The sequence below is a fragment of the Danio rerio genome, chromosome 4 (assembly GCF_052040795.2).
Source record: "Danio rerio strain M-AB ecotype USA chromosome 4, GRCz13ab, whole genome shotgun sequence".
Classification (NCBI taxonomy): Eukaryota; Metazoa; Chordata; class Actinopteri; order Cypriniformes; family Danionidae; genus Danio; species Danio rerio.
Genome location: NC_141024.2, coordinates 59,126,695 through 59,152,772, shown reverse-complemented (window position 1 = coordinate 59,152,772; position 26,078 = coordinate 59,126,695). Strand labels below are relative to the sequence as shown.

The following is a 26,078-nucleotide window of genomic DNA, read 5'->3' as shown; positions in this document are numbered from 1 at the left end:
CACTGTGTTAAACAGTATTGTTACGATCTTATTGCCACATTAGATCATTATGATAACATGTACCTTCAGTCATTTCCTGAAGATAAATCCCCAAAAATAACAACTGAAATAAGTACAGCAGTCGCGATCGTCTGATCTCATATGAAGCAAGAAATCGCGAGGACATATGATGACGTGTGCAGGTACTGTAGTGCTGTCCCAATTCTTAGGGGTAAAATTTGAAGCCCTTCAACTTAACCCTCGGTTGTAAGGGCCAAGGGGAAGGGGTAGGGGTTCAAAAATAGAATTGGGATCGGGCCTTAATATTTAATCCACATAAATTTGTTAAAAGTGTTAAGTTAACTTAATTTGTGTTGTGACAACATGAAAGAAGTGTGTGGAACCCTGCACAAATATGGTTGTCGGTTCATAATAAGTTGAAGCACATTGTCAGATTTTGTTGTATTTGGCTTAACCGTTCTTGGGTGGCTCACCAACGTATAGATAACTCTAATACATAAAATAAGTAAGCTGACCAAAGTTCTTATGGGGAGAAGACTTTATTGAAGACAATTAATTGTGCAGTTCATCAGCAGTGATGTTAACTTGTCCGTCTTCAAGTAACTTAAACCAAAGTACAGTCTGTGAGACACTAATTTATAGCAAAGCATGAAACCCCCCTGGAGATTACCCAACTGCTTTGGTTGGGTCACATCTCCTGAGTTCCTCTAGGTCATTTGGTTGCACATGAAACAAGCCAATACAATCTATCAACATACAGAATTATTTTGCCTTCTTGCAGCCCGATAGCAACTCTCACAACCTGATACTAGGATGACCCCTGATCTACACTACAAAACAGCTGGCAAAATCTTCACCCCTCTTCAGTTGAGTTTAAATTTTCAGGTGTTCAAAGGGTTTCATTATCAGTAACTTGATATGCATTCAAGAGTTCACACTTGTTTGGCATGCTATCCCGGGAGAGACCTAAGCTCATAAGATCCTCGAGCCCTGGGCTCCATCCCGTAAGCAGGACGAGAGGGGAGTGTGAGCTCAGGTAGATCTCGATGAACTCCCCAGACTTCTTTCTATTCTAATGACAGATATAGGGTCGGCTAAAGGGAAATATAAGGCTTACAAAGAGCTCGACTATGGTGCCAATTTAATGTTCAGTTTACTTAGGTTGTGTGTTTTTGGACTGTGGGAGAACACCAGGGGACCCAGGGGAAACCCACGTTAGCACAGGGAGAGTGAGCAAACTCTGCACAAAAATGTCAACTGGTTAGCAGGGACTTTAACCTGCGACATTCCTACTGTGAGGCAACAGTGCTAACCACTGGCTATTCATTGGCTGCCGTGTTGCCCAATCTAGAAAGGAGGGGGAGTAAGGGTGGGAGAGGGATTCTTCAAGACAAGGATAACTGAGTTAAGAGGTTATTTTTAGTGAGTTAGGAATCATCTGAATGGTGAATCATGTTTTAGCTAATGCAGGACCGGCCGTGGACAATCATAAGCATGTGATCCTCTTGAAAGTAGTTTATAAATAAACTTCACTTGAATGAACAGCCAAACTACGTGAAAAAGCTGCCGTTTTGAATATACTCGTGTTTGTGTGGACAAGGCCTCAATGTTGAGGACTCTGCTCTCCATTGTGAAGCTTCATGTGAGTGTTGAGGCTTCTTTTACTTTTAAAGCCCTTTCCACATTCACTGCCTCTAAAACGATCCTCTCTTGAGTGAGTCTTCATGTGTTTCTTAATGGTGTCTTTGCGTGTGAGACTCTTTCCACACTGATCACATGTGAACACTATGGTTCCAGTGTGACCATTCATGTGGTTCTTGAGGCTAGTTTTGGTTGTGAAGCTCTTTCCACACTGAGCACATGCAAACGGCTTCTCTCCAGTGTGAATCCTCATGTGGTGTTTGAGTGTGCTTATATGTGGGAAACTTTTACCACACTCTGTGCATGTGTAAGGTTTCTCTCCAGTGTGAATCCTCATGTGGATGTAAAGGTCTTGTTTTTGACCAAAACTCTTTCCACACTGTTCGCAGGTGTAAGGTTTCTCCCCTGTGTGAACCCTCATGTGAACATCAAGGTTTGGCTTTTGAAAGAAACTCTTTCCACACTGCTTACAGCTGAAAGGTTTCTCTCCAGTGTGAATTCTCATGTGAGCTTTAAAGCTTTGTATTTGACCAAAACTCTTTCCACACTGTTCGCAGGTGTAAGGTTGCTCCCTTGTGTGAACTCTCATGTGAACATCAAGGTTTGACTTTTGACTGAAACTTTTTCCACACTGTTTACAGCTGAAAGGCTTCTCCCCAGTGTGAATTCTCATGTGTGCTGCAAAGTTTCCAGCTTGATAAAAGCTTTTTCCACACTCTTGGCATGTGAACTTCCCCTCTCCAGTATGAATTCTCATGTGGGCTTTAAAGCCTTATATTTGACCAAAACTCTTTCCACACTGTTCGCAGGTGTAAGGTTGCTCCCTAGTGTGAACTCTCATGTGAACATCAAGCTTTGACTTCTGACTGAAACTGTTTCTACACTGTTTACAGCTGAAATTACACCCAGATTTGGATTTCCGAGGTCTTCCATGTGATGAAGTCTTTTTAGTCAGTGTGGGTTTTTCATCAGTCATTATTTCTTGGGGTTTCTGAAACTGCTGTTTCTCATCTATTTCATTCTGTCCATGAGTCTCTTCTTTCAGCACCATCAGATCTATAAAAAAAAAAAAGAGTTAACTTTAGTATGAAGGCTCAAAGCGATAAGCAAGAAATGGATGTTTCACCCACAAATGAAAATAACCTTACCATTTACTCTCCATTAAGGTAGTTTTAAACATTTCCTTTATTGTGGAACACAGTAAGCCAGTGTTTTTTTTCTTTTTTCTTTTTTTTAATATCTTATTTGTGTTCAACAGGATTAAGAAACTCATAAAGGTTTAAAACCACACAAGGAAGAGTAAATGGTGAGGCTATTTTCATTTCTACATCAACTATTCCTTTAAAAGGTTCCTACAATTACCCATTTTTTACAAGATGTAAAATAAGTCTTTGGTGTTCCCAGAATGTGTCTGAGGTTTCAGCTCAAAATCAGATCATACACCTTGTAGAATATTTAATTTAGGGGTCAGAGGAAAACCAAGCTCTTTTTGTGCCTGTGACTTTAAATGGAAATACATGTTTAGAGTTACTGAAGTTTGTCCTGCGCGCTTGCGTTTTTTTTAGTTACATCTTTGGTTTGGTACGTTAATCTTATCGTTGCTATTATTCAAAAGAAGGTAATGATTCGCACTCAATTGCTTCGTACTGTTTTTATTTTTTCTTACATTGTACGGGTGATAAACGGACAAACAGACGTTTCGGCACAAAGCCTTCCTCAGTGTGACATGATTCTCTAACTCCACCCTTTTATCCCATAGTCAATCACAATGTGCAATTAGTTAGACTGTCACTCTCATTTCATTACCCATTAATCACACAATAACTTATAATCTTCACAGCAATAACAAAAAAAACAATCTTCCCATTTCCGACCTCACTCTACAGAGATAAAGTGTATCAACTATTATCATTAATCAGGTGTACATCAATACAATAAAATTCTAACAGTTGACATTAAAAGTTTTCTACATTTGGAAATTACCCAAAGATTAAAAATTAAGTCTTACCTTTACCTCTATCCATATAACCAATTACACAGGAGACATTTACCCTCATATTCAAAAACAATTTGTGAAACATACGAAAAAACCTACATTCAAAAACCATTACTACATAAAAAAACAGCATATCAATTATCATCATATTTTTTAACAATTTACATGGATAATGAAATGAGTGTGACGGTCTAACTAATTGCACATTGTGATTGACTATGGGATAAAAGGTTGGAGTTAGAGAATTATGCCACACATTGAGGAAGGCTTTGTGCCGAAACATCTGTTTGTCCGTTATCACCTGTAAAATGTAAGAAAAAGTAAAAATAAAAACAGTACGAAGCAATTAAGTGCGAATCATTACCTTCTTTTGAATAATAGCAACGATAAGATTAACGCACCAAACCAAAGAAATAACTAAAAAAAAAACGCAAGCGCGCAGGACAATCTTCAGTAACTCTACACACGTGATTCATCAAACACCTGCTGCCAGCGTTCAACAAGATGTCTTTCGAAGAGATCAGCAAAATGACCGAAGAAAAAGCTGCTACATTCACATTCAGTACGGGTGATGCAGAAAAGATTTTACTCCCTGGCCAAGTACTTAAGTCCACGATCTTGACTAAAGAAACGCTAGAACAAATGGAACAAAGACTGTTGGCATTCCAACAAAAAGAAGTCAGAATGGAGCTACACGCCCAAACATTAAGTGAGTACTACAGAAATTGTTGAATACCACAAGGACTGTGAATCCAGAAAGAACCAACGATAGGACGAGATGATGTTGAATTCTGTAAAAAATGGTGTGAAATTCTCAACCATTGTTCGATGAATCTAATGCTCCTGATTATTGACTTTATAAAGAAAGAAACAAAGTTACTATCTGAAAAAATTGAAAATCATAAGATTGAAATGAATCAAACTTTTGACAAGAAACAACTAGATGAATTTCAAAAACAAATGGAGGAGAAACTTGAGAATTTCAAAAAGGAATTACTCAACTTCAAGATTCACAAATTTAAGAGAGACACTATGGACTATAAAGATCAAAAAGTCTACACTTGGATGTCGGAAAGATCGAAGCCCTATCCACAACAAGAGAGAATGAACCACACAAGTGCTTCTGAATCAGATGACTCCTATGCTTCATCATCTCAAACAAGATTTCGACAAAAAAAGTTTTTTTTGGACCAGCCCTGTCATTCCAAGCTCAATATTGGTCAAGGAAAGCAACAAGAAGAGGAAGTCGGACAAAAGGAAATAGAGAAGAACCTAGGGAGGTAACTTCACATGATTTAGATATGAAATGGATAAGTGAACAAGAATTTAAATATTTAAAAAGCATATTGTAGGTTAAAAAACTGTTTCAAAAAAAGGGAAAATCGTTTGTGAAAGTACTCTATAATACCATAAAGTACCATATTAAAATGTTTTATGAAGTGCAAGGGCACAAGTTTAAAGAAAATGTGTCTGTTTTCTCACTTCCGCTTTTTTTTCTAACCACCCCGGTGATGTCAGAAGCGGGACTTATCTGACAGACGCGCGCTGTTTACTGTGGGGCAGAGGAGCTAATAGCAGAAATGGTTGTTAGTTTTAGCGTAATTTATCATCATCATGCTATATTATTGTGTTTATGGGAACTGCACAAACTCTAGCCTGTCAACAAATCAAGACTTATAGCTGACCCGAACGGCGAAAAACACTCCTGGATCAGTCGGAGATGCAGCTCGATGAAAATGAGAGCTGTACACGGTACAGTCTACTGTATAAGTTTTGTGAGATGGTTTGCAGTTCACTATCCTGGGGTCTGCAAATGTGGCTGGGTTTTCTGTATTATGTTATATTATAAATCATACGGTGAATTTTAAAATGTATAACTGAGGACGCGGATGGTGAGTGAGGTGTCGCGGATGCCGCCCTATGCACGGATATAACTGAGAAGGTGTCGCGGACATAACTGAGGACGCGGGTGGTGAGGGTAGTGTCGCGGACGCCAGCCTCTCTATTCTGCCGCCCTATGCGCAGACATAACTGAGGACGCGGGTGGTGAGGGTAGTGTCACGGACACCGCCATGGACGCGCCAGCCCTGGAGGTCTTCACAGGCTCGACGAGAATGCAGAACTTTGCACTACATTTGCTCTTCTTTCTAGGTCCTTCCAGCGGGTTTACAAGGATGAGGCTGTCAGCATCTTTTTACACAGCATTCACAATTTAACACACATTAAAGACATGATGGTGTGGTACCCATATATGTTGGCCAACTTACTGAAAAATTATTTTAGGTTTACTTTTAAATGGGTCAGATGATATATTTTCCTTTCAGTATACACACACTCACACAGATACTTATACATATATAAAGAATAAAAATGCTGGTATTAACACTTTCTATGATTTTGTGCTATATGAATAAAACTTAAACTTAAGTTGAATTAGAATCTGAACTTGAATTAGGGTTGAAGTTTATTTAATCATAAATGCAGATCAGATCTGTTGATCAAATCTTTGTAAATATATATTTATACAGTAACAACTGTACTTGTATTTTTTATGGATTGTAGCCTAAATAGGATCTGATACAGATAATTTTACAGTATACCCAATGAAAAAAATGAGAAAAAGACACATATTTTAAAAACTTATTTTAATTGTTTTAATATTTGATGTTGTTTTTATTTTAATACAGAAGCTCTGAAAACCTTTTGTAAAATAAAAAAGATTTTCCAGTACCTTGTTTACATGTTTCTGCATTATTCCAGATGTTCTGTGTTATTTGTGTTTTGTATTCACTTATCTACTATTAAAAATAGTGTCAATGTGGCATAACTGTGTTAAATCCTCATTAGTTTCTGTTACTGGTAAGTATTAATATTTTTAGGTGATCAATACTATCTCTCTGTAAGCCAACACTGGCCTCACCATAAACCTGCTCGGTTCTTCTCACAATAGAGTTAAATTACACTTCTCTGACTGCTGTTCTCTCTGCTGGTCTGTCCACAGGCTTATAATTGTATGGCTGTGGTCTGTCGTTTGTGTGAGCCTCTCAGAATATCTTATCTCGGCATCCAAACGCACACCGCGATCAGTTGTCTTCATAGTGTTATTTGCACGAACTCCCTCATCCGACTTCACTTCCGGTCTGGCGATTTTTCAGATGCGGAAGTAAATTTCCGTGACTAAAAACGACTCCAAACGGCTTAATAATAAACTTTAACGTATATTTTAAAGAAAATCTAGTTCCTACTTTACTCTTACACACATTGTCTCACTGTTGTGTCTAACCTACAATATGCTTTTTAAGGCCTAAAAATTTGATTTTGCAATTTAAGACATTTAAAGACCCAGTAATTAGCCCTGTAATTAGTTATTATAATAATGATGTAATTCTAGATACTATCTGTGAGAACTAACAACTACTAGAAACAAGTTTAAACCCATTAAGAAGTTGGCATTGTGATTACTGTAACATATGCAAATGGAAAGTACTAAGCCAACACTATCACTGTAATAGCAGACATCCTTTATGAGAATACTGTAGGTCAAATATCGTCAGCTCAGTTAAACTTTTTTAATTTATTGTTTTTATTTATCTTATATAGCGCCAGTGCTCAAGGACGCTTTATAAACAGTAGAGGAACAAGAAAAGCAATAACCTTAAGAAGGTAGAGAAAATGGGAGACTAATAATACATAAAGTAATGACAAAAGACATGAGAACAAGTGATAAAAGAAACTCATTCCTGTCTTTCAATGAGTGCTTATGTGAATTTAGGAGAACTAGGCAGCACACTCAGGGCTGCAAGATGGATTTAATTTAGTATTATTATTATTATTAAAATATATCTGAATGAGGATCAAATGACTGAGTTGGACTTTGACAATGAAAACTAACCTGTTTTTTCCTGTGGATCTTCCTGTTTGACTGTGAATGTTTCTTCAATCTTCACATCTTCACTCTCCTCTTTAATAAACGCCATCTTTATAACAGTGTGGAGATCAGGCGCTTCAGCAGGAGTTTTCTCTGCGTTTGGACACTTTATCCTGTTTAAAATTAACAAAACAATAAAATGTTCTGTTTAAAATTAAGAAAACAGTGAACAGAAACAAAATAACTTCTCTTCAACACTTGCTTCAACAGTTTCTTTATATGAGAGTAATTAACTATAAGAAATCAGGTAAAGGATTTCATTAATACTTATTACACACTTTTCTCGAGCAAGAAACAATAGCCACAAATGAGCTGATTAAAACTAGTACTCAATTTCATAGAGATAGGTTGGTTTTATATTCACACATTCTGACTTTTCCCTTTATAATATAATTTCATAAAAGTAATTTTTGCAAACTCTAAATAGCGAAATCATATTAGCAGCCAATGACTATCAAAGTACAACATTGTTCACAGTCAAATAAACAGTGCTAATGTTGTTTAGAAGTCACACTTGCATGCTAATAAATCTAATCGAATATTCAAAGTAAAATGGTAAACAATATAGAGACTTCTTAATGAACGAATGTGCGAATATAAAACCAACTTTACCTCTATCTATTTCTTATTTATAGTGATGTATACTTAGAATAGAATGACATTATGGTATTTAATAAATTAAACCTTCATTATAACACTTATTACACACTTTACTGTTACTTCACTTAAACTTTCTTCAGGTATGTTCTTAATTGTTTTGTTTGTTTTATTTATATTATTGTCTGCTTATAGCACTTTTTTGCCCTAGACAAATTTTCTCTCGGGAACAAAAGGTTTATCTTATCTTTATTTAAACAATAGACCTCATTACTGTGAGTTAAATAGTACTACGTTAAATAAAGGGTTAAAATAATATTGTCAGAAGCAGGTACATAGCACTAAATGAAAAACCTGAAACTTTAATCAATCGCTTTACATAAAGCTAAACGCTTTAAAACAAACCTTTCTCCAGTTGAATCACAGAGCGAGAGTGGCGCAGGCTTATGGCGTCACAAGCCACGCCCAAATAAAAGTATTTTTTTAACCTTTTTTTTGCCACTTAATCTTAGTCATGACTTATTATATATAGGTTTTCTCTGCGTTTGGACACGTTACCCAGTTAAAAATTAACAAAACAATAAAAATGTCCTGTTTAAAATAAATAAAACAATGAACAGAAACAAAATAACTTCTCTTTATATGAGAGTAATTAACAAAAATAAATCCGGTAAGTCAGAGCAAGAAACAATAGCCACAAATGAGCTGATTAAAACTAGTACTCTATTTCTTATACATACTAAGAATGAAGTGACATTATCCTATTTAATAAATTAAACCTTTGTCTTAAAATATTTACATTAAAGGTTTGTCATGACTGCAACAGTAAATGGAAAAAAAGCTAACAAAAAATACTTTTATTCTGACGCGGCGTGTGACGTCATCAGGCGGCGCCGCTTCAGCGCTGTGATTCAACTGGAGTAAGGTTTGTTTTAAAACGTTTACCGATATAAGCCTATTTAAAGTTAAAGTTCTAAAGTTTTAGATTTTTTTATACAAATTTAAATTATGTTCCTGCTGTTGGACATATTATTTTAACCCTTTATACAACGCAGTACTATTTTATTCCCAGTATTTACAGGCAATTGTTTGAATAAGGTAGGTTAACAGAAAAGTGTGTAATAAGTATTAATGAAACCTTTTACCTGATTTATTTTTGTTAATTACTTTCATATAAAGAAACTGTTGAAGCAAGTGTTGAAGAGAAGTTATTCTGTTTTTTAAACAGGACATTTTTATTGTTTTGTTCATTTTAAACAGGATAAAGTGTCCAAACACAGAGAAAAACTCCTGCTGACGCGACTGATCTCCACACTGTTATAAAGATGGCATTTATTAAAGAGGAGAGTGAAGATTTGAAGATTGAAGAAACATTCACAGTCAAACAGGAATATCCACAGGAACAAACAGGTAGATTTTTATTCTCAAAGACATTTGATCTTGAAAAGTCATCTGATCCTCATTCAGATATATTTTAATAATAAGAATACTAAATTAAATCCATCTTGCAGCCCTGAGTGTGCTGCCTGGTTCCCCTAACATAAGCACTCATTGAAAGACCTTCTTAATTAGTTAGTTATTGCTTTTCTTGTACCCCCACTGTGTGTAAAGAGTTCTTGAGCACTGGCACTATATAAAATATATAAAAACATTAAATTAAAAAGTATTCTCATAGAAGATATCTGCTATTACAGTGATAGTGTTGGCTTAGTACTTTCCATTGTTACTAGTTCTCACAGATAGTATCCAAGTTAGAATTACATCATTATTATTACAATTAATTACCAGGGTTATTGTGTATAAACAAGGATTTCCGCGAGTTAAAAAATTTGTAAATTCCAAAATCAAAATTTCAGGCTTTAAAAAGTCTTAAATTTACTGAAATATTGTGTTGTATGTCTTGAATCCTTTTTTAAACAAGTTTTCATTTTCCTTTGTTCATGTTTTGCTTCGTAATCTGGCCAAAACCCATGCAATCACCAACAATCCATCTCAATATAACTTTCAACTTTTGTTCAAAAAGGTCATTTTAACTCTATTTATCATAATGGTGTAATTATTTTCCTTACAATAACATTTGTTTAAACGTGCTCCATGTATTTACTGCTGAGGACTTCGACCTGGACAGATTGTTGTGCATAAATTTAGTTTATTATAGTTTTTAAAACGTTGAAAATATTTTTTTATTTTTTTATTATTTTTTCGAAGTTTATGTTGGAAAAAAATTGTGTGGATACAAGTAAAGCTTGCTTGTTTTTACACAATATTTAAAATCTTTTGCTAAGAAATATCTAAAATATTGTAATTATTTATTATTCATTTATTATTTTATTATTAAATGTATTAAATATAATATTTTTTTGATAGAACAAATAAAAAAAAAATTCATCTTGGCCATTTAAAAAATTCCTTAGCCTTTAGCCCAGGGGTCACCAATCCTGGTCCTGGAGGGCCGGTGTCCCTGCAGGGTTTAGCTCTAACTTGCCTCAACACACCTGCCTGGATGTTTTAAGTATACCAAGTAAGAGCTTGATTAGCTTGTTCAGGTGTGTTTGGTTAGGGTTGAAGGTATATCTGCAGGACACAGGTCCTCCAGGAACAAGTTTGGTGACCAATGCTTTAGCCCTTCATCAGTTTAAATTTTCATTCATAATAGTCTTAAAAATGTCTTTAATAGTCTTAAATTAAACTTGGTGACACCTGTAGGAACCCTGGTTTAAAGTATGTCAGAAAATGTCGTTGCCCCTAATTTAAAATATGCTGAATGAAATGGACACTAAAATAATTAATTATTATAAAACATTGTACAGTATTCAAAACTATATGATGTTGCTGTGGGACGACGTGAGACAAAAACAAATTATAGTGGAACAATAACGTTTAGCATTGCACTGACTACAACTGGCCAACAAACTAGTCTAAAAATTAGTTTTGCTGTTAAAAATGGATTACAGCATGCTGATGATATGCAAACATCTGAGTGTAAGGTTTTTATGTTTTAAGTTTTTCAGGACAACAGTATCTCCAGCAGAAAATATATCCAAAGATGCCATTTTAAATTGTAAAGAAATCTGTGTTTTTGAAACCAATGAAGACAGCAGAAGTCAATGATTAATCAGAATAATCTTGCCTGACATGTTTACAGCTCTAAAATACTTTAAAAGTTTCTCAAATAAAAATTTGAGTTCAAAGGAAATTTTTTTGGTTTGTTTTGTTTTTTACCCAGACATTTAAAATATGTGGCGCGCAGGGGGATAAGGCTTTTTGTTGGTCGCAAGACCAATACAATAACTGGCACACTAAAGCCAAATTAACACAAACTATTGCAATTAGAGCTCTACTAAGCCACCCAGTACATTAGCTAGGACATAAAATACAGGTTCATACTTCTGACAAAGACAATGAGACGTGGATATAGAAGAATAAGGTTTCTTTTATTACAATTTAATTATCTTTGAACCACAAATATTAAAAGACAGGCACATGCACTCTTTTTAAAAAGGCACTAGTGGAGGCAATTACAAAAAAAGATAAATCCTCATCCAACCAGAGGAGCTGGGGCTCACCACAGTCGGGCAGGCTAGGCACTGGGCCCAAAAATGACCCACAGAATCACACGTGCACACTTTGATTTAAAACACCACACAGTGAACTTCAATGCACACAAGTGGGCAAAAGACTAATTAATAGAAAAAGACTCACGCCACACAGTGGCCCGACTGCCCGTACTAGACACCCCCAGCTCCTAGGGAAAGAAGAAAAACCACAATTAGAAAAAAAATAAAAAGTACAACAAGCACATATATTAAATGAGCTCACAGAAGCATCAAAATGAGAGACTACCTGAGAGAGGCTACCAGCCACTCAGGGGGGCACGGAGGTGACAGGCCCCAGCTAATCATACAGTGTAAAGCAGAAGGTCGCAATGTTAAAACAGGACAAAGCACCACAAATGCAGCAATTGAAGCAAAGTAAAGCAGTCCTCGAGACCACACACTTATTTTACGTTTCCTATTTTTGTAAATATGCAAAAGAAACAAAGATCAAAGAGAACAAATATGCAAAAAGCAAAACACTGATACAAAAGCAGCAAAAAAAAAAAAAAAACAACAACAACTCAAAAACACAAATATAACAAAACAAAACTAGAAACAACAGAACTAGAAACATAACAACTAAAGACAAAACAAAATTAGAAACAAAACAGCAGCATCCAGCATGTCAAGTGCAGGAGACGCTCAAGCCGCAGTGCAACGTATGATAAAACAGAGCACAATCAACCGACATACCTTCCAAATACAGTTGATTACAGGGGTTTCACATACCGCTGCATGAGATGCCAGTCATCCCTCCGGCAGAGCAAGGCATCCATACTAAAAACTAGCTAAAAGATATAAAAATCAGTTTCTATTTCTAGTTGTACAAAATGTATGAGCAGTATCGCTCTACTTACCGACCGGGAAGACAGCAGTCACGGGAGCTCGCAGAAATGTCAACAAACATCACGAGGGAAAGTTCAGCAACATGAAACTTCATTTCATAAAGCTCACGATGCCCCACAGCAGCCACTCTACAGTGCAACAGCAGCAGAACAGACACCAGCCTTCCAAAAAAACTAAATTAAAACCAAAACACACTTTAAAACGAAAGCGAAAAGGGCTTAAACAGCCGCTACATACCAGACGCATGGCAGCGACACACACACCACATCGAGTCAGCTGGACGATGGCGCAACTTCCACTTATCTCAGATGGACTTTTATACACCTCTTAACAACGGCCAGTTAGAAATGGGCGTACACAAATGCTTAATGCATAACATCTGCTACATATATATATATATATACATATATATATATATATATATATATATATATATATATATATATATATATATATATATATATATGTTTTAGAGCAGTAATCACAATACAGTTAAACCGTGATATTTTTATTCAAGGTCATCATACCGTCAGAATCTTATACTGGCCAATGCCTAATGCTGCTTGATGTTGCAAAGTCATATTTTCTAATTTTATTATTTTTCTTTGTATGTATAGTCATGAACACACTTGTTTGTAGAGCAAATAGCCGGTTCAAGAATTCACACTTAACTGATAATCTATCAAAGCTTGTTTGGCATGCTGTCCCGTGAGATAGCCCCGAGCTCAAGGGATCTGTTCGCAGAGCTAGAGGGGAGCCTGAGCTCGGTAGATCTCAGAACTCCCCGACTGCGAAGCATGATGTATATCTTTAGACGGTGGGAGGAAACTGGAGAGACCGGGGAAAACCCAGGCGGACACGGGGAGAACATACAAACTCCTCACAGAAACGCCCACCGGCTAGGCGAAACTAGGCCGGTGGTGTTCTTGCTGTGAGGCTCTCAGTGCTAATCACTGGGCCACCGTGCCGCCTGATCAAGGTCAAGGAGGAGAATTGGGGAGGAAGGGGGGTTTCTTCCAAACGAAGCTAAGGTGGACTGAAAACTTCTTTATAGTAGCTTAGGGCTCATATTATTGGAAGATAATGATTAGCTAATACGAGACCGGCCGTGATAAATCATAAGCACGTGATCCTCTCGAAATTAGTTTATAAACAAATTTCAATTATTATTCCTGGTTATTTCTCCAAAACTGAAGTTCTAAAACGCGTCAGGTTACGAATGTAACCATGGTTCCCTAAGGGAACGAGACGCTGCGTCTCTTTAGGAGACACAATGGGATACCATCCCTCTCTTATAACCTTCTGAAGCACAGGTGTAATCAATCCAATGTAATTGGCAGGATGCAACGTGCGTGTGGCCTCAGACCGAAGGTATAAAAGCCCCACACTCACAGTGAACTTCAGCTTATACCTCTCGAACGGAGCGCACCAGGTATGAAAAAGTATGGCAACGCGACACAGCGTCTCGTTCCCTTAGGGAACCATGGTTACATTCGTAACCTGACGCGTTCCCTTTTGGGAACTCTACGCTGCGTCTCTTTAGGAGACACAATGGGAACGCTATCCCAAACACGCCATAGTTTTACATGCCGGGGATGAGTTCTCCTATATTGCTAGGACACTGGAACCCGGAGTAGGGTCCAGGTCCAACTGATAAAACCTTACAAAGGTATGTGGGGTTGTTACACCTGGCTCAAGGATGTAACATAATGAGGGAGACGACAAGGAGAAGTATAATCAAAAGAATATTTATCAAGCTCAATATAAATTATATAATCAAAATATCAGTATCAGTATGTTCAATCAGTGTGAAATGCAAATGTATGGATGCTGTAAATGTTGTCAGTGATAATGTATGGATGCGAAACAAAGCATAAAGGCCAAATAGGAGCGTGGCTCTGGCCAACTGCCAAGTGAATGGACAGCGGCCCCGACAAACTCTCTGCCGGGGTTTAAATAAGGGCGCTGACCAGCATCAGGTGCGCTGAAGGCACGCCCCCAATCTGGAATCAAAATCAAACACAAAACAACGCAGTCCTAACACACCCCCCTAAAAAATAATCCCACATCAAATTAAATCAAATAATAACTATAACATACATACAGGAGTAGGTCAGGGACATCAGTGGGAGACCAAAAATACCGCCTCACTCCTCCACAGGGGCACGCGACAAAGTGTCCGCAAAGATATTCTTAATTCCCTTAATGTGTTTAATCGTCAAGTTGAATGGTTGTAAGAAAAGGATCCATCGCATTAAGCGTTGGCTCGGACTCTGCAATGAATGAAGGAATGTCAAAGGATTATGATCCGAATAAATAACCACCGGGGAACCTCCTCCCACATACACATCAAAGTGTTGAAGTGCCCAGATAAGCGCCAGTGTTTCCTTCTCAATAACAGAATAATTCAGTTGATACGAATTAAATTTGCGTGAGAAATAACTTATTGGATGACTTAATCCATCAGAATGAGTCTGGAGAAGGACCGCTCCGGCTCCCACGTGACTTGCGTCAACTTGAATCTCAAAGGGAAGACCACTTTGGGGCGCTGCCAACACAGGAGTAGCAGTTAATAACAACTTTACATTCTCAAAAGCTTTTTGGCAATGTGGATTCCAATCAAACTTTGCAGAGTTCTTTAATAGATTAGTCAGCGGACAAATGACCGATGAAAAGTTTGGGCAAAAGCCACGATAATAACTGGCCATTCCAATAAACCGCATCAGCTCTTTTTTGGTACACGGAATAGGGAAATTATCAATCGCGCTGATTTTAGCACGCAAAGGGCGCACCATACCCTGACCCACTTCCTTGCCCAAATAAGAAACAGTTGCCCGTGCAAATTCACATTTAGCCAAGTTCACGGTCAAATTAGCTTCCGCTAAACGTTTAAATAATTCTCGCACCCGTCTCATATGTTGATCCCAGTTTTCGCTGTAAACTATAACGTCATCCAAATAGACCGCGCAACCCTCTAAACCAGATACTACACGGTTCATTAATCTCTGAAATGTCGCAGGAGCGTTTCGTAACCCGAAGCTCATAACGGAGTAAGAATATAGCCCTGAAGGAGTTACAAAAGCAGTAATTTCCTGTGCCCTAGGACTCATTGGTATTTGCCAGTAACCTTTGAGTAAATCAAGTTTACTAACAAATCTTGCCGAGCCCACTTGATCAACGCAATCTTCCATCCTTGGGAGAGGAAACGCATCAGGTTTAGTGATCTTATTAATTTTTCGATAGTCCGTACAAAACCTATCCGTTCCATCCGGTTTTCTTACCAGCAAACACGGCGATGCCCAACTCGAACACGAAGGTTTTGCGATGTTATTCTTTAGCATGTACTGAATCTCAGACTCTAATTTAATGCGTTTTTCAAAAGGGACACGATAAAAACGCTGGCGTATGGGTAAAGCATCCCCCACATCCACGTCATGCTCTATAAGATGCGTTTGTGATGGAACATCCCCAAATAATGATGGAAACTCGCGGATCAAATGTGACAGCTCCACTCGCTGCACAACAGTTAGATGAGACAACACATCCTCCAACTCTTTCAAAGTCTCAGAATTTTTTAATCGAGGTGGCACTACAGCATCATCTAAAAACTTACCCCCCTCCCGGTCTCCTGCGGAGGACTGTCCCAGCGCCTCAATCGCCAGACTGATCACCCCGGAGGATTTGATATCAGCTTGACAATCTCGGGAGAAAAAGGGTTTCAGCAGATTTACATGGCAAATTTGGGTTTTTTTCTTTCTGTCTGGAGTTGCAATTTCATAATTAAGATCAGACAATGCACGCACTACAGTATACGGTCCCACAAACTTTGCGCAGAACGGAGAGCTCACTAGTGACAGCAACGCCAAAACCTGATCCCCCGGTTTAAATACGCGCTGCTCAGACCGACGATCAAAAAGAGTTTTCATTTTTATCTGTGCCTTCTCCAAATTCTCTTTAGCTGCCTGACCAGCTAAAATCAAGCGCCTTTTAAACCCATTCACATATTCAAGTAAGCTTTGTGGTGGTTGTTTGCCTTTTAACTGATCGCCGAGAACAGAAAGTAAACCTCGAATTTTGTGGCCGAAGACTAAATCATTTGGGCTAAAGCCCAAACTAGATTGCGTGACCTCCCTTGATGCTAACAACAGCCACGGAAGCCCTTCTTCCCAGTCGCGATTTAATTCGACACAATACGCCCGCAAAAGACACTTCAGTGTTTGGTGAAATCTCTCCAGCACCCCTTGACTCTGAGGATGCTGCGCACTGGAACGATGATGTTTAACTCCTAATTGCTTTAAAATCTCTGCGAACATTTTTGAAGTAAAGTTCGTTCCTTGGTCACTTTGAATGACCTTTGGAATACCGAAGATGGAAATGAATTGAGACAGGGCTTTTACTACGGACCGGGTAGTGATATTACGCAACGCGTAAGCCGCTGGATACCGAGTACTTTGACACATTACTGTTAGAAGGAATTTACTTCCCGATTTTGAGGGAGGTAACGGACCAACACAGTCTATTAACAAATATTCAAAGGGCTGCTCTACTGGAGGAATGGGATACAGTGGGGCTGGTTTCAGTGGCTGATTAGGTTTTCCGGTCACTTGGCATGTATGACATGTTCTAATAAACCGCGAGATATCTTTTTTCAACAGCGGCCAATAAAAGTGCTGCAAAACTCTAGAATATGTCTTTTTTACACCCAAGTGACCAGCTAGATCGCCATGAGACAATTTAAGTACAACATCTCTGAATTTCTCTGGAACAACAACTTGAACCACTGACTCACCACCACCATCCTCGTGTAACGCAAGCCACTTGCGCAGAAGCACCCCATCATTAATATAATATCCAGTCGCGGCACTCTCTACCTCCTCCGGTGGGAGAACAGCAGCGAACATTTTTTCTAATCCAGGATCATCCCTCTGGGCAACAATGAATTCTGCACGAGAAATTTTTGACAAGAGAGATAATCCAGGAGCGACAGACTCAACAGGAACACGGGTATCATTCAGGTTAGACTCATTCAACATTTTAGACTTAGATCGAGTCACTACACATGACACATCTTCGGATAACTCACAACATTCTTGATCAAGAACAGAGGACGTGGTGACAATCGGTGCAGGTGTCATTACAGGCCACACACTCTCCCCAGCCAAATTATTTCCCAAAATAATGTCCACTCCCTCCACCGGCAAAGAAGGGCGCACTCCCATAATAACTTCGCCGTTCACTAGCTGGGACTGTAAACTAAATTTGTGCAAAGGAACAGACAATGTTTGAAGTGCAATTCCTCGAATCAAAACATTCTTACCGACATACGAGCTGGATGAAAATGGAAGTATGGACTCCAAAATAAAGGACTCGGACGATCCCGTATCCCTCAAAACTCTTACAGGTACGCTTTCATGTTCCTCTAAAAGAGAAACACACCCTTGAGATATAAATGGTGCATACCCAGTGTTACCTTTAATTTCGGAACAATTTCCTTTTATCACGGAGTCATCCGTACTGCGAACAGCTGGAGTCTGCGGAAAACAATTGGTCAAAAGCACAGGTGCAGTATTTTTATTTTTGCCACGTATCTGCTTATTTTTTAGCAAAGGGCACTCGCTTTTCCAGTGCCCGACCTCCAGACAATACCGGCACGTTGAATCAGATATCGCTCTACGAGAATGTAAATATGGATCAATTTGCTGCGACTGTTTAAAGTGAACATTTCCATTTCCCTGATTCCCAGAACTAAATCGGTTTTTATGAGTCAGAACAAAGTCATCTGCTAATGATGCAGCTTCAGCAGCAGTGCGAGGTTTATTCTCATTAATGTAGACAGCAATTTGATCATGAACGATATTTTTCAGTTGCTCAATAATCATCAATTCCCGCAACTCACTAAATGATTTTACATTAGATGTAGAACACCAGCGATCAAAATGATTACCTAGCTCTCTAGTTACTTCCACGTGTGTTTGTCTCTCACCTTTTCTCCACGTTCTAAAACGTTGGCGGTATGCCTCTGGAACCAGCTCAAATGCCTTTAATACAGCAGATTTTACGCTATCATATTTTTTCCTTTCATCAACAGAAAGAGCAGTATACGCCTCCTGGGCTTTTCCCACTAATACGGACTGAAGCATAACGGTACGGTCAGTCTCAGGCCAATCTCGTTCATCAGCAATGCTTTCAAACAACGAAAAAAATACGTCTGGATCTCGCTCATTAAACACCGGCAACAACTTCAAATTATTAATGAGATTGAATGAGCCGTCTGTGCGATGAACAGGTGACCCGCTCGCATTTTGGAGTTTTAAACTCTCAAACTTAAGTTGAAACTCTTGGTTTTGTCGTTCTTCAGCTAACTTTTGCTCATGTTTTATTTTCTCGAATTCCATCTCACGCTTTTTCATCAAATCATCCAATCTAAGTTTTTCGATTTCCATTTCACTAACGCGCATCTCTTTTTCGTGCAACTGTTGCATTCTAATCAGCTCTTTTTGCTGCTCAAATGACAAACCAACAAATGACATTTTCTCAGCTGCGGGATTAACCCCAGCTGTTGCTCGTCTCGACGTAACTGGCAAAACCTGAAGTTCACTCAATTTAACTCGAATCATTTCTCTAACCTCATCCTTACGCATTCGCTTATCAACGCCACTCAACTCGTATCGATCTACAATTTCCCAAAGCTGCTTTTTCGAGCACAAATTCAATAGCTCATCCGAAGGAGCACTACAAAATTCTTCCACTGACGTCATTATCAAAATCAACCAACCAAAGTTACAACAAATAATCAAATAACCTACTCCCAATTACAATTTACGCAGGTAATTCTTACGGTCAAAAACTGTGCACAAATTCATTAATTCCCCACCTAATCCTATCGAAAAAAAACTCTAAATAACTATTCCTAATCTTCATGCGCTCCCAAGAGTCGAGCCCTTTGAAGCACTCAGATACCGCTGGTGTGGAACTGAACAAATAGTTCAGAGCTACTCCACGGCAGTGCACTCAACCCAGAAGCCGCACAAAAATAACAAACTAAAATAAAAAAAAACAACGCAATGCGCTGCTACAACCTAACAGGGGAAATTTACATTAACACAGTTTTAAACCGCAAGAACTTACCTTTTCCTAATCGGACTAGAAACCCAAAGCCGCTCCAACAAACATCTCCGCCTCCTTGTCTCTCCCACCTATTACACAACAAATACCGATTACGAAAGCCAAAGATCAAATCAACTAAATTTAAATTAGACGAGCCCCCATATGTTACACCTGGCTCAAGGATGTAACATAATGAGGGAGACGACAAGGAGTATTTATTAAGCTCAATATAAATTATATAATCAAAATATCAGTATCAGTATGTTCAATCAGTGTGAAATGCAAATGTATGGATGCTGTAAATGTTGTCAGTGATAATGTATGGATGCGAAACAAAGCATAAAGGCCAAATAGGAGCGTGGCTCTGGCCAACTGCCAAGTGAATGGACAGCGGCCCCGACAAACTCTCTGCCGGGGTTTAAATAAGGGCGCTGACCAGCATCAGGTGCGCTGAAGGCACGCCCCCAATCTGGAATCAAAATCAAACACAAAACAACGCAGTCCTAACAGGGGTAGACCACCCAGCTGCATTGCAGATGCCAGTCAGGGACTGGCCAGAACGAAAGGCTTTCAAAGCCGCCATACTCCTGGTTGAGTGAGCCCTGATCGCCTCAGGTAGAGGCCGATGCAGGGCTTCATATGCTAGTGAAATAGCCTCGACTATCCACCGGCTCAGAGACTGCTTAGATGCTGGCGCCCAAATTTTGGGTGAGCCATACAATACATACAACTGTTGTGTTGTACGCCAAGCAGACGTACGATGTACGTATGCATCTAGTGCCCGCACTGGACAAAGCAGATTCAAGCGCTCCTGATCTGGCGTCATAAATGGTGGAGGATTAAAGGCCTGCAGCACAGTAGGTCGCACCACCTCAGTGGGGACCTTAGGAACGTACCCTGCTCTGGGGTACAGAAATGCTCTCACCATACCAGGTGAGAATTCCAGACAAGAGGGAGCTACAGACAATGCTTGTAAATCTCCTACTCTTTTGATGGATGTAATGGCCAACAAAAAAAACGTTTTAAGGGTCAGAAACTTTTCTGACACATCCTCAATTGGTTCAAAGGGGGCTGTCGACAGGCCCTCAAGCACTATCGACACATCCCAAGTAGGAAACCTATTAGCGCAGGCAGGCCTCAACCTCCTCGTTCCACGGAGGAATCTGACCACCAGAGGGTCTTTGCCAAGACCATCAGTACGGTATGCGGACATTGCCGCTACATAACCTTTAAGCGTTGACGGAGTCAAACCGAATTCAAAACGCTCCTGGAGAAATTGCAGCACTGACCCCGCAGGGCAGTGGACTGGATCCAGGTGGTGGTCTGTACGCCACGAAGTAAAAAGTTTCCACTTGGTGGCATACAATCTCCTCGTGGAGGGAGCTCTGGAGCTTAGTATGGTTTGAACAACCTCAGTTGACAAACCAAGATCTACAAGGTGGGCCCTCTCAGAGGCCACACCCACAGTTTCCAGAGGTCCGGGCGGGGGTGTACTATCATTCCCTCCGCCTGGGACAGGAGGTCTCTCTGGACGGTATTCTCTCATTGGAGACCGTCGAGGAGAGACACTAGGTCCGAGAACCACACTCGTGTGGGCCAATAAGGGGCTACCAGCAATAGGTTGTACCCCCCTTGACGGACCCTCTCCAGGACTCCCGGGAGCAGAGCGATTGGGGGAAAAACGTACAGACGAAGCCTCGGCCACGTCTGCACCATGGCATCCAGCCCCAAAGGTGCTGGATGTGTTTGGGAGAACCACAATGGGCAATGTGTTGTTTTCTGACAGGCGAATAGATCGACGTCGGCTCTGCCGAATCTCTGCCAAATGGCCGCCACCACTTTTGGGTGTAGTCGCCATCCCCCAGGCTCCAACCCCTGTCTTGACAGGAGGTCCGCTCCCACATTCATCGGACCTGGGATGTAAGCTGCCTTCAGAGAGAGCAGCCTCCCCTGAGCCCACAGATGGATTTGATTCACCAACCTGCACAGAGGGCGTGAATTCAAACTCCCTTGATGGTTGATGTAAGAGACCACCGATGTGTTGTCGGTCTTAACTAACACATGGTGACCTCTCACTTGAGGGAAGAAGTGCCTTAGAGCCTGAAACACTGCTAACATCTCCAAGCAGTTGATATGCATGTGGAGATGATGGTCCCTCCACTGTCCCGATGCGGGAAGGCCCCTCAGGGTCGCTCCCCAGCCCTTGCGTGAGGCATCTGATGTCAGAGCCAGGCGCTGAGATATTACTCCTAGTGTAGGGCCCTGGGACAGAAACCAGGGCTTTTTCCATATCGATAATGCTCGTAGGCAATGCCTCGATGCTTTGATTGTGCGGAACGGATTTCCCCTCGGGGAAAACCCACTGGTTTTGAGCCACCACTGTAATCGTCTCATGTGTAGCAGACCCAATGGGATTATGTTGGAGGCTGCCGCTAGTAGACCCAACAGCTTCTGGAACTGTTTGACTGTGATGGCTTGGCCCAGTCTGATCCTCTTTGCGGCTGCCCGAATCGACTCGATTCGGGTGGGGGACAGACACGCAAACATCGTCGTGGAGTCCCATAGCACACCTAAAAAAGTGGTCGTCTGAGCTGGCACAAGCACACTTTTCTTTTGGTTTAGCCGCAACCCCAATTTCTCTATGTGAGCGAGAACAACACCTCGATGTTGAACCGCTAACTCCCTCGATCGGGCTAGAATGAGCCAATCGTCGAGGTAATTGAGAATTCGAATCCCTTGTAGCCGCAGCGGAGCCAAAGCCACGTCGACGACTTTGGTAAATGTGCGGGGTGAAAGTGCTAGGCCGAACGGAAGAACCCTGTACTGATAAGCCTTGCCCCCGAAGGCAAAACTGAGGAACTTCCTGTGACTTGGAAAGATGGAGATGTGGAAGTATGCACCCTTCAGATCTATCGTGACAAACCAGTCCTCGGACTGTATTTGTGACACGATGGTGCTGATAGTCAACATTTTGAACTTCAGTGTTTGTACGGAGTGATTTAGCTGTCTTAGATCTAATATCGGACGCAGCCCTCCATCTTTCTTTGGAACGATGAAGTAACGGCTGTAAAACCCTGACTCGATGTCTAGAGGAGGGATCTGTTCTATGGCTCTCTTCCTCAGAAGAGATTCTATTTCTTGTTCCATCACTAGAGCTTGATTTAACTGCTCTTGGACCCTCAGTAGAGGGGGCGAGTCCACTAACGTCACCACTTTTGGAATGAAACGTTTGTGGATATCGCCGGGGGTCTCCACGCCCTGAGGCACCAACGGTGGGAGGGTTGGTGGATAGACCCCCTGTGGGCAACGAGGAGGTGGCCTTTGCTCCTCGTTGGGGGCTGCCCGAAGAAGTCCCAGTGCTAGGACTTCTTCTGAGGCCAAGACCGTTTCACAACGATGGTCCTCGGACCACCGTATGTCACCGTCTTTGCCTCTTGAGAGCGTTTCCCACCCCATTTCCTTTTTGGGGGCTGACGAGAAGCCACACTCTCTATTTGCTCGGCTCTATACCGGGCAGATGAGCTGGTTGACGGCTGGGGCTGGTCCCGCTGCATAGCCCCAGAAGGATGCCCTTTTGGTCGAAGGAAGCTCCCGTAGGAGCCCGACCTCTTTTTCGACCGCTCAAACGATTTGGCGACCCGATCTACAGAGTCGCCGAACAAATCCGCGGGCGAAATGGGAGCATCAAGGAAAATTTGTTTATCTTCCTCCTTGATGTCCGCTTGATTCAGCCATAAATGTCTCTCTGTTACCACCATGGCCGCCATAGTGCGGCCTAAAGATCTAGCTATTTCTTTGGTGGCACGGAGAGACAGGTCCGAGGCCCAAAGTACTTCTCTTACTGTATCGGGCCCCGCCCCATCATTATCAAGGGCTTCCTTCAGCAGGTCCGCCTGGTATGCCTGCAAAAGTGACATTGTGTGCAGACACCCAATAGACTGGCCTGCTGCCGCATATGCCTTGCCGACTAACATCGATGTTAATTTTACTGGTTTTGACGGCAAGGCGGGGGTCTTCGCTGACGATGCCTGAGGTAGCAAATGGCGCGTCAAATGCTCCTCCATTTTCGGCATTGTGCGGCATCCGTGCTCATTCAGACCAGCAACGGCTGAATATATTGATCCCTGCTGGCTTATAACACGGGCAGTGTATGGATTTTTCCAAGTGTAAATGATCTCTTTTTGGAGATCTTTGTTAAATGGAAGACCTCCCCTCAGAGGCCTGTCTCGTGATGGCAGGATGCGTTCATCACACAAACCAGCTTTTTTGCGCACTTCCTGCCTCTCTACTTCCCAGTTAATATTATATTTAGCTGTTACATTGGCCAGGACCTCTGCCAGCTCATCATATTCGGGGCATAATGGGGGAACGTCATTTTGGCCCCGAAGGCCCCCCATACTCTCGACTCCCTCAGAAGCCGGGAGGCAGAGCAGCCGCCCATCAGCGCGAGAGGAAGAAGCCGATGAACGGGCTTCCAGCTCGCGCTGACTGGACCTCGATCTCACAGTAGAAGGAGGAGAAGAAGCCCTCGAGCTTGTCTCCATCCCCTCTGCCAGATCGAGCTGCGATCCCCACGACATTAATCGCCGCTCGGCCTCAGCACGGGCGGGACCAGTGCCGCAAGGCACACCTGCCGCCGGCTCTTTATCAAACAGAGCGCGGCGACTTCGCAGCACTCGACCAGGAAGTGAATCGCAATGCACACAGCCACCCCCCTCAAGGGCTGACTGTGCGTGCTCCTGACCGAGGCACTGCACACACAAATCATGCGTGTCCTGTTCTGTGAGGAAACGAGGACATGGCGGTACACATGATCTAAATGTCTTTTCCATTTTGCTAATTTTTAAATAGAAAATGAAAGTGTGTGCTTTGATTCAGTTTAAATGGTTTTTGTAGTGCCTTATCAGTGCTGTGAGTGCTTCAAAATCAACGAACTCATTCGCAGAGTGAAGAGAGAAAAAGCTGAAGTTCACTGTGAGTGTGGAGCTTTTATACCTTCGGTCTGACGCCACACGCACATTGCATCCTGCCAATTACATTGGATTGATTACACCTGTGCTTCAGAAGGTTATAAAAGAGGGATGGTATCCCATTGTGTCTCCTAAAGAGACGCAGCGTAGAGTTCCCAAAAGAGAACAATAGCATATGAGATCAGGGGCCTGTTTCAGTAAGGAGGTTCAACCAACTCGGAGTTTAAACTTGAACTCTGAGTTGATTTACAGAGAAACTAAAAACTCAAGAGTTTTCTGTTTCAAAATAGTTAATATGAGTTGGGTCAATCAACTTTGCCTAGACCAACTCAGAGTTAAGCGCGCACACCATGAATATAAAAAAGGCATTATCAATGGAGCGCAGATATTACAAGTGACCATATCAACATCTGAAAAAAGAGATCAGCATTTCTTTCTCCTGCTGAACTTGATGTGCTCATGCAAAATTATAGCAAATATGACCATATATTTAAAAAGTAACATTACTGCATCAGGAAACAAAAACAGTTAGCGTGGGAAAACATAGCTGCTGAAGTTAATGCGTAATTATACATTTAAAGTATTTAAATATTTAAGTATAATAAAATGAGTAATGTAATGTGTGATCATTAAATTTTTACCCATGTTCCCACTTTTAAACACGTTGATCAGTTTTAATAGATTTAAAAGTGCACTTGTCTGCCTCTATTATTGATCAAGTGGTAGAGGTTGATATGACATTTAGAATATAAGCAGAACTAAAAAAATGTTTTAGAACGAATAATAATCCTATTAATCCAGTAACAGTACATGTCAAAGGACAGTGAATTTAAGCAAAACATTTATTTTAAAAGGACAAGCCATTCTCGTACGTGACTTACATTTGTTCTTTGTGTGACTGTAATAGGCAATAGGCAATAGCTGTGTTTCCATCCAAAAATATTAATTAAATTTATGTGCAAAACTGGAATATCACATAAAATATATGCAAATAAATCAGCGTTTCCATGCTACGAATCAAAGAGAACAAAATCACCACTTCCTAATTAACTGGCACCAAATATCAACAGTAAAAACGGAATTTACTGCAGTAGAAGAAGCTGCGTCAATCTTTCCTTTATTTAATAAATGTACTCGCGCCTTGAAGACAATGCTGACACACAATGAACACGTGGGGGTGTTTGAAGCCATGAGACGCTGAGAACAGACGCTCTTGACACTCTGGAGGTCATTAATAATATACATTAATACTAAAAAGGTTAAGGTGTTTTAGAATGACCAAAACACTACCTCTCTTTCAGAAACAAGGCTTGACTTACCATGATTTCTCCAGTTTGACAAACCTGCCATTTTGAAACGGAAAACCCAGAGGTTTTTCTTATTTCAGGGTTAAAATA

The 26,078-nt window shown here is 40.6% G+C and overlaps 4 protein-coding genes across 5 annotated transcripts in view; 2 read left to right on the top strand and 2 right to left on the bottom strand.

The window, feature by feature from the left end:
- LOC148682231 (uncharacterized) overlaps window positions 1-21,604 on the bottom strand; it is a 155,180-nt gene extending 133,576 nt beyond the window's left edge. The window contains exons 1-2 of one of the 2 annotated variants that reach the window (XM_088650396.1): window positions 16,157-21,604; window positions 13,218-16,119 (exon numbers count right to left, since the gene is read on the bottom strand). In XM_088650396.1, coding sequence (XP_088506522.1) covers window positions 20,193-21,569 — 1,377 coding nt within the window. In that variant the 5' untranslated portion in view covers window positions 21,570-21,604 and the 3' untranslated portion in view covers window positions 13,218-16,119; window positions 16,157-20,192. Of the gene's footprint in view, window positions 1-13,217 lie in introns of those variants that run through there. The other variant, XM_088650395.1, reaches the window with a different exon arrangement.
- Window positions 1-26,078, top strand: part of LOC110439541 (NACHT, LRR and PYD domains-containing protein 3-like) — a 601,035-nt gene that overhangs the window by 459,131 nt on the left and 115,826 nt on the right. The window lies entirely within an intron of this gene.
- Window positions 1-26,078, top strand: part of LOC137487265 (uncharacterized) — a 176,507-nt gene that overhangs the window by 85,020 nt on the left and 65,409 nt on the right. The gene's annotated exons all lie outside the window — the stretch shown is intronic.
- On the bottom strand, window positions 524-8,623 carry LOC100148474 (uncharacterized). Its single transcript, XM_088650617.1, has 4 exons — window positions 8,568-8,623; window positions 7,530-7,678; window positions 2,483-2,697; window positions 524-2,398 (listed from the first exon to the last, which is right to left on the bottom strand). Exons 2-4 carry the CDS (start codon window positions 7,612-7,614, stop codon window positions 1,604-1,606), a joined length of 1,095 nt encoding a protein of 364 aa, XP_088506743.1. The 5' UTR covers window positions 7,615-7,678; window positions 8,568-8,623; the 3' UTR covers window positions 524-1,603.

Bases quoted from the DNA above. Each gene is read 5' to 3' on its own strand.
- LOC100148474 (XM_088650617.1), bottom strand. From the start codon at position 7,614: ATGGCGTTTATTAAAGAGGAGAGTGAAGATGTGAAGATTGAAGAAACA. The intron at 2,698-7,529 runs GTTAGTTTTCAT...TTTTTTTTATAG, and splicing joins AGATCCACAGGAAAAAACAG to ATCTGATGGTGCTGAAAGAA. The intron at 2,399-2,482 runs ATGAGAGTTCAC...TTTAAAGCCCAC, and splicing joins AGTCAAAGCTTGATGTTCAC to ATGAGAATTCATACTGGAGA.